The sequence below is a fragment of the Poecilia latipinna genome, unplaced genomic scaffold, assembly GCF_001443285.1.
Source record: "Poecilia latipinna isolate Pla-1442-1.1 unplaced genomic scaffold, P_latipinna-1.0 Scaffold82, whole genome shotgun sequence".
Classification (NCBI taxonomy): Eukaryota; Metazoa; Chordata; class Actinopteri; order Cyprinodontiformes; family Poeciliidae; genus Poecilia; species Poecilia latipinna.
In genome coordinates, this window is record NW_015112698.1 from 8,766 (window position 1) to 24,624 (window position 15,859).

At 38.3% G+C, this 15,859-nt stretch overlaps 1 protein-coding gene across 1 annotated transcript in view; it reads left to right on the plus strand.

Moving 5' to 3' along the window:
- The first annotated feature begins 2,029 nt into the window (after positions 1–2,029).
- The window catches only part of pebp4 (phosphatidylethanolamine binding protein 4), a 38,070-nt gene continuing 24,240 nt past the window's right edge, over positions 2,030–15,859 (plus strand). Inside the window, exon 1 of the mRNA XM_015019859.1 lies at positions 2,030–2,125. Coding sequence (XP_014875345.1) covers positions 2,036–2,125 — 90 coding nt within the window. The 5' untranslated portion in view covers positions 2,030–2,035. The remainder of the gene's footprint in view (positions 2,126–15,859) is intronic.

The following is a 15,859-nucleotide window of genomic DNA, read 5'->3' on the forward strand; positions in this document are numbered from 1 at the left end:
CAGCTAGAGAAATGTTACAGGTAGAAATTCAAGCTTTAAATATATGCGGAAATCACAGAAATTCAACGGCCACCATAAATAGTTTGGTGTTTTTTTTTTTTTTTTTTTCTCTTGTTACTGTTGGAAATTAATGTGAAGCGCTTTTAGTATTGTACTAAATTTAGCTTCATAAAAATCTAAACATATCCTATATCATGTATCTGCATGCAGGGTAATTTTCATGAAATATCCAAGAAAGCGCAATTTTGTTCAATAGTAATTGTGACTGGAGGTCATTTTTTAAATTAAAAGCTTAATTTGCCTTTTAGGCTGTGTGTGCGTGTGCTGTTGTTTGAAACCGTGCTATTTCTGAAAGCATCGGGGTCTGACTTAGATATTAGTATAACTACATTATCACACTTTTTTTTTTTCCTGCCTGGTAGCAAACATGTAAAAATGAGGATTACAACTCTGGAGAAGGCAACAGGTCATGGTTGGTAAGCTGCCCGGGGGGGTCACTGATATAGAGTCACTTTTGACAGGCTGTGGAGGAGGCTCTATTGTTACTGGTGTGTCTGGATGTTACCTGCAGGCACTATCACTGAGACTACAGTATTATCCTATTATTAGGCTTAGTTGTTTACGCATATTACTGCTTGTCAGGTAGGCAGAGAATCCTTCTGAAAATGAGCATCTGCAGAAAAAATACATGACTACTTCTTTATCTCATTCAAGTACATCGGCTTAGGATAATTTTCTGAGGCCTGTAAGAATGTCTTCATAGGACAAAACAAACATAAATTTAAGATTTCTGTTTACAGGGAAGCATTTGATCCTTTGAAAATGTTTTACCACACCGCCAACAGTGTTATTTGGCAGTCGGCATTAGAACGTAAGAAAAGCGGCACCTGTTTTTTTATGTGTTCGTGCTGATATCATTATGGTCTCTGCTTCAATTGAAAGTGCATATACTGTAAGAGGGACACTGTGTCGCTGTTTGTAGAGGAAGTGAACAAAATAAAAAAAGCCCATCATATGGTCTGGCAGATTTTGGGCACCAGACCAGGGATGACAAATGTGCTCTTGCAATAATTCAATCTGCTCTCATAATTCTCTAACTTTTAGGGACAGACAGAATGAAGATTTTTTTTTTTTTTTTTCCGGCAATTAAGCCGCCAAATCATCGTCCAATAACTGTGATCAAGTGTTAGTTAAGATGCTTTTTCTCTCCATTGACAGATTGAGGGGTATAAAGATACTTGGTGAGAGGCAGAAAGTTACTGTGAATATGTTAACGAGACGATTCTGGTGTCGCATCCAAAATGTTGTCATTTTGTTTATGTCACAGGGAAGATATTAAGTTTAAGTAATGACAGAAGGGACGGCGCTTGTTTGAGAAAAGAATAAGATGATCAGCTACAGTTGATGTTCTCACATATTTCTCACTTTTAAAATAGTTTTTTCATGTTAAGCCAATATTTTAGGCTTGACAGTTAAATTTGATAATGAAAGAAAAGTCATAAATCTTATTTTGGGAGGTTGTTTGAGAGATGCACTGATCTTGCTTTTCCTGGCTGATATTGATTCTGAGAATTTTCTCTCAGGCCAATAAACTCCTAATGGAGGGAATACATTTCTCCAGGTTTCTTGACAGAGGTGGCAGTTTTGAAGCGAACAGAAAATGAAGCAGTTACAGGATTTTCCATATTTGTGCATCAAAACATGCATCCCTAACCTTTCATTACAAAACTCACAAAAGTAAATCAAAGTGCCTTCTGTTAGTTAATGTTTTCTTAGACTAAAGATGGTGGCATTTCTTAATTTTGATGCATTATTACGAATCAGTACCTCTGCTTTGATTGGTTGATTGATGAACCTCAAACTTATTAAAAAAAAGTTAATGACACGAGAAGAAACTCAACTGAATCAAAAAATAACTATAAACAGCACACTTAAGGCAATTATTAGAGCCGGTTTTGAAGCCAATAAAACCATGCCTGCCTGTGTTTAAAAAGTAATAATGTGTAAATGTTTGTATGTTTACATGTAGAAAAAGATGTACGTCCTGGTGATGGTTGATCCTGATGCTCCCAGACGCTCCCAGCACTCTGCTTACTGGAGACACTGGCTGCTTGTGAACATAGAGGTACAGTAAGTCTCCCAGAACTTCTGCTCCTTCACCTCTTTGGTTTTGCCGATGGTGATACAGGCGGTGCTTTTTATTGGATTAGAAAGTCATACAGCATCATCAAAATTTACAAAGTTGTGTTTGGTTGCTTGCTTTTTTTTTTTTTTTCCTCAAAGTGTGCATTTTCATAATCTCATGGTCTCATTTGGCACATCTCATGTTTACATCTGCATCAGGGCCGATCGTAAAGCCGAAAAATTATGAATGGTTTTTTAAGCCGAACTAGGTTACAAAAAAACGGTGCCAAGTTTGAAAATGTTAATTTTTCATATCATGTATCTTGTGCAATAAATGCCTGTGACAAAAGTGTGGGAGTAAGTCTTTCTAAATGGCTGTGAAAGTTTGCAAGGCCCTGTCAGCAGCAATTTCCCTCTGCTGCGCAGTGCCTGGGACGTGTCAATGCGAGCGTGTGAGACTGAGATTGGGGAGAGCAGCATGCGAGGCGCACACTTTTCCTCCCATAGTGCTCCAGTCCCTCAGCTCCCCCTTCAGTGGAGAGATCTTGGCAGAGTGTCCTCCCTTCATCTGTTCCCCCAGGCAGAGCAGCTCCCCCAATGATCCACACTTCTCCATATTTTACACCCCCGAAATGGGCACGGCTCCGATCCCCTTATTTCTCTTCGTATTTCACTCCTTTTTATCCATTCGCTTGTGTTTTCGCATTCTTGCATTCTAACGCCAAATGCATGTTGAGTTGTTGATTGCCTCAAATATTTTGAGGTTTGCAGACATTTTTTATAATCCCTTGGGAACTGGGAGATCAACCCAGTAGATTAGAAACTAGGGGTCTGAAAAGCAAGATCACAAAGCTGCTTCAGAGATGTATCGCTGCTCCCTTTAATTTTTTTTAAAAGACTTGGTTTTTAAACTGAGTGCCACATCGATTCAAAGATCCAAAAGTGTTGAATTTGCGAAGAGCTCACAACAGGTTTAAAATTAGCGTTTTTTGATTTGTTCTGCATAAAATTGCTCTTAGGAAATCATTTTTGCAGCCGTGCTGGCAAGCGCATTAAAGATCCAATGGTGTTTTTTTTCTTTTTTTTTTTTTCTCTCTCTCTCTCTAACTTATGTATATTAACAATAAAATCCCAGGTATGGATTCCCAGTATATCACAAAAATAAAGTTTTCAAAAAAACACTGAAGGAAAACAAGATGCTATATTTGCTTTTTTTTTAATACGAGTTGATAATATCACAGGTGGCACTATTAAATACTATGGTGCATGAGTGTGTATTTACATAAAAAAACACACACAATCCTCTTTCCTCACTGTCTTGTACATTAAATCAGATTAACCATGTTAGGGCAGTTAGTATTATCAAACTAAATCCAATTTGATAAACGTAAGAATAATGTTTTTTTTTTTAATTAAATTTAGAACTTATTTTTTCTAAAATAGCTGGTAGAATTGCCTTTGACTTGGATCACACATTTTGAGCATCCTTCTACAGACGGTCAGAAGTTTAATGTGGCCCTTTCCTTCTGACAAAACTGGAGTCTCTGAGGTAGGTCTCAGGCCGTCCTGCTCACACACCCCGTCAGCTCTACTAATAAATAGTTGATGGTAAAGCAGAGTTCTGAATTTGTTGTCCTGATGCCACATTGCAACCGGCTTGCTTGTTTGCTTTGAGATGCTGTTTATTTGGAAAACTCATTTGAGCTAAAGTTAAGTGTTTGTCTCAAGTTTGAGATCTGAGTCCATTATTACACCTAGATCTCATCATAATGTATCATCTTCATAATTATGATAACTAATATTATTAATTGTTCTGACCTGAGCTATCTGGGACGTGTAGATAATACTTAAGAGGGGCCCAAGTTGTAACCTTGGGGTACCTCGAATGGGATTTTTGTCTGGTCCGATGAAAAGAAGAAGCCCGAGTTCTTTAGAAAAGACTCAAATGAGTAAAGCACTTTACCTGCAAATTCAACCGAGCTCTCCAGTTGCTTCAAAAATGTGTCATGGTCAATAGTGTCAAATGCTTCTCTGATTCAACAGAACCAACATTGTGGTTCTTTATTTATGTGGAGGTCGTTGAACACTTTGAGGGCCGTCTCCATACTGTGGTGAGCACATTTATTTAGGTGTTGAAACACACCTTTTGCCATTATTTTACTGACGAATTTAAGGTTTGAGATTGGCTTGTAATTCTGTAAAATAAATTTTAGTAGCTAGTTCTTTCCTCATGTGATTTCATCAGAGGCTGAGGTAGAAAAACCTTTTTGATATAGAAATGTGGACTTGAATAAAGCATGTTTCATACCTGCAAAAAGGTTGTTTTTAAAAGGTACTTCCAGTCTGACAAACAAGCCTCATTTGTTAAATTTAAACTTGTATCTAAAGTTGGTTTGGTCCATGTTATGTAAACAAAATAGTTATTTCATTATTTACCTCATTTTAAGGACAGACCGGTATACTGCTAAAAGAAGAAACGTAATCATTTCCACTTCATGAAATTTCACCTTTAATTTTTATTCTCAAGCCTGTGAAGAAAGCCCGGTATATTCACCAGCTGTGAATAAACGAATATCTTTCAAGCCTTCAGATAGACGACATTCTCTCAAGCAATTCATTTTCCTGTCACTTGTGTGGGTGTTGACCTGCTCTGCCCATGTTGGATTGGCCAATGTGATGAGATGTTTTTCTGATTGTGACTGGTGGTTGGTCAGAAGGGTTAATGAGCCTTTTGAGTGAAGGCAGCTGTAGTGGGAGGTGTTTAATTGACCACGGTGGCCAGGTGACATGACACAACCTCCATTTTGTTTCAAGTGTCAATCTGAACACGTCGGATTTTGCTTCAAGCTCAAGTCTTTTGAATTTGTGAATGAACACATACTTCAGCAAATTAATGAGTGCTGATTAAAGGATAATTAGTTCCGTCTTCTACAGTGTAAAGAGTGCTGCGCGATAATATTCTCGGCATGTTTGTTGATTTTAACTCTGAGGTCATTGTTTCAAATGCCAAACGGATCTGTGTTTACTTTTTCCACAAGTCAAATGATATGAGCTGCAGCAGCCATATTCTCTTCATATATATTCATGGGTCCAGGGTCATACAACCTTGCCCTGGTTTGAAGATGTATCCATAATTACTGTGTACTCTTTGGAGTTGTAAAGATAAAGATTTCCATAATTCAGCCGAAAGCGAGGTGAGGTCAGCCTGGACCGAGCAGCGAGCCGCAGCACATTTAAGCCGATCCCTCAGTTAAAGTCTCATTAGAGAAGAAAAAGAAGCAACAAGGACACGCTGAAGTGCCTCGTGTGTTCGTGCTTTGCTCGCTTCTGCTTCGAGTACGAACACAACACATGGCTCTTCACTTAACAAGGCATGTGTTGAGGATCTCCTTGCTTTGTCAGCCATGCCAGAAGTCTCTGGAGAGCACGACTTGTAATATTTGAATACTTGTTGCCAGGTTCTGTGCTGCTTACCCACAGCATTATAGAGAACGTAGATGTAAATATTGCTTCCTGACATGGGATGATTTAATGGGCAACTTTTAACCAAATAAGACCCTTTGACAGGGCTGTTTTCTGTACAATATTCTCTATTAGATTTTTTTATTTGTCTTACAGAAGTTATAAAAATCTTTGCGGTCAGCTTTTATATTCGTCCATTGACATTGTAAGATGTCTTAATTTTATGTCCTATAAACTTATTGCATTTAAAGATGTACAAATATATTTAAACCTTGGGGGAAGGTGGTGATCAACAAAACATTTAGCAATAATAAATCACATTATGCAAGCTACTTATTTCAATGGGAGGGATTTGTTTTAGAACAATTCTAAAACATTATTAAAGGTTTAATATAGAGCTATAATTATTCATAATTTTGGGCAGTACAAGTCTATTAAGTATTTTATTTTTTACCAACATGCATCTTTGGACTGGATGTTATGTTAATGACCCAACCAGAGTCCTGAGTTGAATCTGACAGAAACTGTGGCGACAGCTACAGATTGGGGTGATGGCAAAGAGGTCTTCCAACTTCCAGGACTCAATTATTTTCCTGGTAAATTCAACGAACCGTAAAACACTGCGAGTGTGAGATGTTTGCAACATGCAGCCAGTCTGAAAACAATGCTCTGCTCAACAAAACAAAAACAAAAATCTGGTATTTCTCACACATAAAAGAAAAAATAAGATGTAAATGTTAAACCTACACCTTGCTTTTTGCCATTTCTGCAGCTGTCTTCATCACTTGTTGCCTTGTCTCAGCTGCTTGTTGTAGGTCACAAACACCAGCATCAGCACATCTTTACAAGCATGCAGAATAACAATGCAGAAGTTACAAACAATAAACAATCATAATTTTATGTTTATATCAACTGTCAAGTCTTTTATCACATCTTTAGTTTGGTCTGCCAAGAACAATTTATTCCACCAATTAAGTGCAAACTGTGTGGCTGGATGTCTTGTCTTCTCTCACCAGCTGTCCACTTGCTTTTAGAATAACATTATTAGATGATGGATATGCATTTTCAATGCAGCTGCCTGTTATGATTGACCCTCTGAGCTACAAAAACAGTCATTTAGAATATTCTTCAACACGCACCCGCGTTTTCACATGAATTATGGACAATTACCAAAATAAGCGTACAACAGATTGTTGTCTCGCTCTCTGAGTCAAATTCCAGATTGTGAGCCTCTCCCTCTTTCTCTCTGCTCTCCTGGAGTCTAAATCAATACAGATGTTCCGGTGAGGACTTGCAGTAATAATTACTGCAACAAGCAAGTCATTTGGATCCGAATGAGTCAGTTTATATAAACATAACACTAAGAGATACTTTTTTCTCCTTAATGCAGTAGTAAAATTATCTCCCGTGCTCTTAAGAATAAAAAAAGATGTTCATTGCTGTTACATAGTATCAGGTTTTACTTATGTGTAACCTAAGACGTCCCTTGCTTAAAGGTGTGTCACTGCAAAATTAATCTTTCTTAGAATGTTTTCTTTGTGAACACAAAGTTGAAGGTCAGGTTTTGTTTTTTGTTTATACAATTCAGAATCTCCTAATCAGTTCTAGATAAGGTCACTTTAAGTTTTGTTTACTTAGCATATTGTGTGATCTTTTGGTTCCCCAATACAATCTATCAATGGGACTCAATCATATGATTATTGAAGGCCAGATGGACATCTGATTATTATAGTGCACGGGGGGGATATGCATGCTTTAACATCCTCTATTGTTGCAGCTCCCAAAAGAGGAAGGAGCCTGTGTTCTTCTGCAGCTCAAGCAAACACTAACAGTGGAGTATTGTGACGATATTAGACCAGCTGGCTTTGTGTTTGTGAATTCTGCGGCCTGCAGAGATCATCTGCTCCACACCTCAACATGTCCTTTAACTGCTAACTATTAGACGTGTAACCTCTTTACAGCTTTTAATTTGGTGCTAAACTCTTGAAATGATAACACTTTGGTTGTTTTGTCTCTTATTTTTAATATACACCGTTTGGTGATGAGGACAAAAGCTCTCATCCACCCCCCAAAAAAAAAAAAACAATAAAACTCCACTGTTTTAGTGTGATTAATAATTCCAATGTGTCAGATTTTGCTTAGCACCAGAGCTCTAGAATTGCATTTATTTTATTTATATAATTTATTTTATGTATTTTAAAAAATAAATGAGTGAAATGTGGCCATCATACACCTTTGAGCATGGCATGTTCTTGCATGTTGAAGACCATCACAAGTGACACTTTAAGATTTTTTTTTTTTAAAGGATCTTAGGAGCATAAAATGATTAGATTACATTTTGAATGTTTGCAGAAGCCCTGGAGTTTGTTTTTGCGAAACAGCCCATACATATTCTTGCATTGTTGTTTTTTTCTGTAACCGTACCTACTGTGCATGTAATGATTTTAAGTGTTAATTTTTCTGACAGACAGCTGCCCCCATATGGAAGCCAAAAACGGTCTCCCAGAGGCCAGTCGAACCACCACTAGCTGCACTGCGAGAACAAAGAAGCAATAGTATTATTCATAATTAAACTCTTATTGTGTGCTCTGCTGAATATTTCCATTCTTCTGCCTCTCTCCTGCTCACTCTCGTTCCCCCTCTAAATACTTTGCACCTCGTGGTGGGAACATCTGTCTGGCGTCAGAGTGGAGCCTGGCTGTGCAGATTGGAGCAGGTAGAGGAGCACATTGTAGCCCGGCTAATGATGAGAGTGTCTGCCCTCTCTCTTGGAGGAGACGCAAGCTGCTGCTTCACGCTCGCTCACTCCACTCATACGCCCAGGGAAACAGATTTCCAAACATATGCAGTATGTTTTTAATCCAGTTGAGCACTTCAATCCCCAGCAAACACAAATAACCTTACGGGACATCCATATCTTATGACAAGGGGGTGGGCGCAAAGCAAGTGAACAATTTTTCTTTTTCATGTGATTTTTTTTTTCTCTCCATCCCAAAGTTGCCAAACATGCTCTTAACCCAGGTTAACAGTTTGGTTGTTTATGGTTTCAGAAACTTTTACACAGAACTGCCTTCTTGCTTCAAATCATGTGATGCAACTTTATCAAATCTAAACTCCACTGACTGCACCTGTTGCCGTCCTTTGTTTAAATGTAAAGCTAGAGAATGAACGCGTTTTACGAACAGATTGTTGAGATTAGCATACATGCTAATTAAATCTGATTAGTGAAATGTTGCTGTTTTTTTTAATGTGCAGTGCTTTGCAAAAGTATTCATACCCCTTGACCTTTAAATTTTGTCATATTACAACACCAAACTTCCCCAAAGTGTTTTGGTGGATCTTATCTTATAAACCAACAAAACATCTTTATAAATTGAAAAGGAAACGGTAACGCACGGTTTTCCTTTCTTTTTACAAATAAGAATTGTGGCATACTTCTGCAGTCATCCCCCTTCACTTTAATACCCATAAATTAATCCAGTAAACTTAATTATCCACAGAAGGTAGTAAATAATGTTGATCTGTACGTTGAGCTGTGTGCGATTAAATCTCAGTTCTGTAAACGTATCAAAGTTTCATTACAAAACATTAGTGACCAAATGGCATCATGAAGACCAAGGACTACACCAGACAAGTTAGGAATAAAGCTGTGGAGATGTTTAAGTCAATGTTAGATTATAAAATGTTATCCTAAGTACTAGATATCTGATGTTTAATTTATCATTTGAAAAATAGAAAGAATGATGGTACGACTGCAAACTTACCAAGACATGGCCATTTACCCAAAATGATAGACTTAGCAAGTAGAGTGTTAAAAATGAGGGGATGAAGGAGCTCTGGCCAGTATGCCCTACCTCACTACAGATGTAAATCCAACTAACGATCATTAGATGAATTAACAGTTCATTGACAAATTAATTATGGATAAAAATATATATATCAGCTGAATATTTTACATAAAGGTATAAAAGTTTGTTCTACAAAGTCTCAACTATGGGGGCTGACTACAAATGCATGCAAAGCTTTTGAAAATATTTTTTAAAACATTTGAAAACCATAAATTAACGTGTTCCCACTTCATAGCTATGATTTCATTAGGTTTGTCTCATAAATCCCCTGAAAAATACTCTGAAATCGGTGGCTGTAACATGGCAAAATGTGAACTGTACTTAAGGCACTGAGTTTGCAGCCCAAATGTTAAAATGTTAGCTTTCAAAGTGTAAAACTTTGATGTTAAGGTCTATATCAAATTGGCTTTCACAAAATTTAAAAGCAAGTACTGTTTTTTTGTTTAACAATCGGAACCCTCCCTTGTTACAAGTCAACAATGGTCCTTAACACTAAAGCGCAGCTGGAGGTGCTTAACATTTGGAGCATGTGCTCATCCTGTCAACTGCAGCCAGATAAATGTCAGAGGTGGTGCTACATGGAGTTCAGCTTTGGGAAGTCATTCTTCACTAAACCTCATCAGATTTACCTCACAGCTGTTCATGTGCTTATGCTTGTTAGCTCCGGCCTTTTTTTTTTTTGTTGTACACATCTGTCTGTTTGAATGTACTTGCATCCAAGTTTTGTTTTTTTTTAATTTTTGAGATGACAGCTCGGGGCTTTCTGGCACTTCTTCTTACTTTCCGACATCTGGGCCCCTACCCTGACCCCCTATCAACTCCGTGGACAAACCTCTTCTAATATTATCGCGCTATCGCCGCTTATTAACAAACAGGTTCTTCTTCAGTGTGGGCTGCTGCTCTCACTGTTCTCTGCCACCTAAAGGGAGAATTACATAAGAATCCTCCGCTCAGTTGTCAGCTCCATCCCCCGTCCATATACTACAAACGCAAGCACATACACACACTTACACACACACACACACACTGCGCTGTACAGTAGCGGATAACCTCCCAAGCCTTTTGCCATCTCGGTAAAAACTGACCTCCCCGCTTTGGCTGCTGTGGTGAGATGATTGAAGAGGTTTCACTGCACAGAGAACATGAGCTGCTGTGGTTTACAATTAAAATAGGGAATGCTGATCAGGGTTCTGGCAAAGAAACAATCACACATAAATTACAGTTTTTACATAAAGCCTGGTGGTGTGCTCGAGGAACCTATATTCCTGTTGATGCTCCTGCTTGATTTTAAGACTTTTTTTCTTAAGAAAAAGCATAGATATTGCATTTAAAGATTTGGTTTACTGTGCGTCATTTATTTCTAGCCCGGATATACAGAATAACTCGCATTCCAAGAAAACAAGGACAACCTGGAAAGCCCTCTCTGATCCAGTCTGTCACACTAAAGCCTAGTAGGGGGGGGGAAAGCACGTTGGACCTTATCCATGTAAAGAGCAGTTTAAAAAACCGCTTGCTCTGTACACATAAAGGCACTTCTTTTAATATGTGCCCCCTTTCTTCACACCCACGGCCATTGTGTATAAAATCCTGTTTTTCCTGAAAAGATTTCTAGTCGCAGCCGCAGACAATGTTCCCCCACACAAGCTGTCGTCTTTGTCATACCCCCCTCCCCTCCACTTCAGTCAGGAAAACAGGATCTTTGGCAGTCGGCCCCGTGTGCAAATTTTTTTGTGCGTTTGGAGGGTACAGGTGGAGGGGGCAGTGGGCTGGAAGGGGAAAGGAGGGGGATGTTGATGGAGTTAGCCTACCTGTTCCTCCTGTAAAGTGGTCAACTTTGAGTGATGTGCTGGAAGGTGTGGGCACAGGAACTGGAATGGGGTAGAAAGGGGCGGGTAAATGAACAAATGTCAGGGCTAGTGGGGGGCTGCCGGGGCTGCGGCTTTGGAATACGCTTCCTCTTCGGGGTGTCTCCTGATACGATGCGGTGAAGGGGATTGAGTCATGCTGATAAAAACAACTCACTAACGATTATGCTCACCTAAAATAGCCCTTACTTAAGTATACAGCAAATCTTGCCAGTTAATTGTACACAAAACAAAGAGTTGACAAAAGACCTCCTGAAGCCAACATATTTTTCCTGTATTTTGGCATGCTAATTAAGTGTGACAGCCATGAATGCAAAGTTGGCAGATATTTTGGTGGCCTGTCTAACTTCGAGTACAGATTATGACTGGATTCTAAAACTATTACTAAAGTAGAGCAAGTGCAAAAATGCAGCTGAGGCTGAGTTGCGCGTTTTAGAAAGTGCCTAAACGGCTCAGATTGTGTATAATGAAATAAAAAACACTCTCACTTTAGGAACAATTGCTGCATTTATCTGCTAATGTAATTTGGTTCTGTGTGCATTGCTGTAAGAGTACCAAGGTTTTTGATATGGATACAAATCAAACAATGCTTGGCTTAGTGTTGGTATTATTAAATAATGTGCCCATTTCTTTGAATGCTACAAGTGTGTAACAAGAACTCACACTGAACAATAGATGTTGCAATTCTTTGCACATTACAATCCGTATCTGCAAGGGATTTGGTGATAAAGTTCCTATTATTCCTTGGAACAGTTTGAAATGACAAAAAATAAATAAATTAAATAAATAAAAATCCCCTTTCACCATAAAGAAACCATCTCATCCATGTTAGGCTTTCATAATTTAAGTAAGATCGGAACATTTTGTCTAAATAATTCTCCGGATTTGTTCAACTTGTGCTTATTGATATGCTCTCGGACTAACAACCAAAAAAAAAAAGGACCTCTGATCCTTGCTATTGACCATCATCATAGCCGAGAGGTTTGTTGCAATGCTGTATTTTTATGCTACACTTGGTGAGAAACCTGTTTACATTCCAGGGTGCCGTATAGTTCACTCCTCTCTGCGGCTCAGTCAGATTCCAAAGCGCTGTATAGATTTCTTTCAGCTGATGAAATTAAAAAGACAGTAGTGTGTGTGTGTGTGGTGTGCCTTCCAGCAACGTGATTTGCCTGCGAGTTCACGATACGGGTTGAGAGGGGAGTTCCTTTGGGGGGGATTAAATAGCTCCCTCTCTTCGTTCCCTCCTCCCCTGCCCTCCATACTTGCAGAACACAAACAGCTTGCAGGGCTGTGCAGTACTTGTACAACATGTTTTGCCACAGCGCTGCTCACAGGTAACAATAAGCTGAGGTCAGAGGTTAAGAGGGATTGTGGAGCGCGGATTGTTGTGTGTTCCTGTGGCAAGCACGGTGCACACACGGGCACGGGAAGCAGCACCCGACCGTGTAGCTGGGAGAAAGTGAGGGCGAGATGCAGGGAGCCGAGTTGTCTTTAAGGGGTTATCATCCAGAACAAGACCAACTCTGGTTACATGAAGATATGTTTTTGGTCTGTGCACTGTAATGCCAGAGCAGTCTGAGTGTGACTTCTTTTCCCTGCAAGAACAGAGAGTTACGTCAATGTCCTTGAAGAACTACACGGATTACCACTAATATTCCTGGTCAGTAATTTAATCAGCCCTCTTAAAAATGGGAAAATTTTTTAAAAAAAAAAAAAAAAAAAAAACTTGAATTTATTAGCTTTCTACTCCTACTAAACGCACATCTCTTTTATCATAACACTTTTTTATCAACATCAGCTGTGGTGTTTCTGATCTGCTGGTTTCAGGTGCATAAAATTGAGGTCAAACTATCTTTTTTGTTGTTGTTGCTAATAACATTTATAAATCTCAGGAGCCAAAATTCAACCAAAAATTTATTTTATTTTACAAGGAGGATCAAATCTGTGACATTTCAGGTGACGTGTATTATGTTCCCAGACCTTCTCTGGCTCACGCGCACAGAGATTAATTTCCAAATACAGCAGAATACATCGGAGCTTCTTCCTGCTAGACCTGCTGCCTGGCAGGACTCGTTTCTCCCTGAGCCACAGCCAATTAAAGGTTTGCTATTACAGTACCTAACAGAAATTTTTATATCTCTTGGACTTTTTCACATTTACACAAAATACTCAAATGTGTTTTATTGGGATGTTATGTAATGGACTGATAGAAACTAGTGCGTAATTATGAAGTCACAGGTAAAGGGATTTTAAAATGACGAAATGGTCAAAATACTTACTTGGCTAATGATTGTGCACACATTGTAACTCCCATTAGACGTTACTCAATATGTGTGAAATGTAATCTCAGTATAAACCCAGCTGTTCTGAGAAGGCCTCTGAGGTTTTCTGAACAAACAGCTTTATGAAGACTTATTACCAAATCAGATAGGTCATGAATAATGTTATAGAAAACTTAAGGGAGGATCACGATATTAAAAAAAAAAATCAAATCAAATCTGTTCATTCACTGAGCAAAATGTCCCTGTTGGGGCAATAATGTATTTACTCTATCCACTATATATCATGGAGTATTTTTCTGAAGTCTTGAATCTGCCATTAAAAATAGAAATAGTATCCATAGCTGCAAACCAGGAGGAACAGGGAAGCTGGTCACTGATGACGGGAAGATGGATGGAGCTAAATACAGAGCGATCCTGAGATGCTGCAAAAGACTGGAAACTGGGATGGAGTTTCACCTTCCAGCTAGAAGACGCTAAACGTGCAGCTACAGCTACAGTGGATCACAGCTTATTCTTATCTTAGTGGCCCAGTCAAAGTCTCAAAATCTAAATGAAATGGAAAATCTGGAACATAACTTTAAAAAAACAGCTGCATGAATGTGGTAAAAAGAATTTACATTTTGATAGAATTTTTAAATATAAAAAATATTTTGCAGCGTCGTTAATGTAACTATAAAGTACTATTAGAAGGGATTTTACTACAGGCTTTTTTTTGCTCTAAACAATTTACTCTACAAATATTTAATCTTTGGTATAGACAGACAGTCAGTCAGTGAAAGGTTGCCAAGATCAGGGTTATGTACTCACACTTTTTTTGTTCCAGAGAAAATATGTACTGCTCTGTTCAGAATAAACAGTGAGGAAATGCATTAATTGCATACCTGAAAAGCTTATTTAACATAAAGGACACCTGTATTTTTTTATTAATTTCTTGTTTTCCTGGTGCAGCATTTATGCACAGTTTGTAAAAATAATCAACTATTGCATATTAAAGCTGCAATAGCTGAATGATTACCTCATCTGTGGATGCATTCATAAAAGGATTAAAGGTTTGTTTCCTAGAAATTAGGAGGAGTTAAGACACTGTTGTAAACAGTCGGCTTGATGAAAGTTTGAGCCCAGATTTTTGCTTCCGTCGTTTTGCACAATGCATATATGGGTGGTCAAGTTCCTGACACCTTGACTGAATGCACCACAGCCATGTTTCGCTTAGCTCAGTTTGTAAATGTGGAAACTGCTGACGGAGTCGCATGTTATTCACTCCAGCTGATAGTACTTAATGCATTTTGTGACCTGTTAAAATGAAATCCAGACCAATGGCGCATAAATTGGGACGCTAAAATATGTAGATTTTAAAGTAACGCTTTCTAAAGCAGCCAACATTCCTGCAAATGTATTCAGAACGAAAGCATACGTTTCATAACACAAATCAAGTTACTGTGCATTGCTGCACAGTATATGTTCCGTAAAAGTAGGAATTAATAATGAAGATGCTTTTTGGCCTGAAATTGCTATTCAAACAATTATGTACTTAGTTTCTTCCAACAAATGCATTCCACGTTATTGTTTTGCCTCATAGCAAAGCACCTAAAAGACTAAAACCTTTCATTCCAGCAAAGGCCGCTATTGGTCACCGTCAATAAAAGCATAAAAGCATTTATTTCCCACGTTTGTCAAATTAACAGCATACTCCATCTCCCATAGGACTTGTAAGGTTCATTAACCTTTCTGTGAAGTGGGACAGGTTTCCAGCAGTTACTATAACCTTTGTCTCCCTGCTGCCTCAATTATAATAGAAGAATTAAACATCCAGCGATTCAAAACAGTAATTCTACCTCTTAAATCCCTTTGTACCGGCTCTCAGTTGTTAATGACTAAAGACACTGAATGCACTATAGAGTTATCAGCAGATGTAACTGGACTGGAGCAAATCGAATAGCTACACTTAACAGCAGGGTTGGTGCCTGTATGTGTGCAGTTTTTGTTTAAAAGACCAAACTGAGTATTTTGTTATTTTTAGGAAACGTTGCTTTCGTTTTGGATGATAAACGTACATCTACATCATACTGCCAAAAGTATTTTCTCAATTGTCTCCACACGCGTGTAATTGCATCTCAGTTGAGTGATATCTCAAACTTAATCCAAAGGGTTGTGTGTGATATTGGTATGCAGATTTAGCAGATTGGACTCTCTTTTTTTTTTTTTTTTTTTTTTTTTTTTTTTTTTTTTTTTTAAAAATTTCCCTTTTTTTTAGTGGGTTTTTTTAGTATTTTTT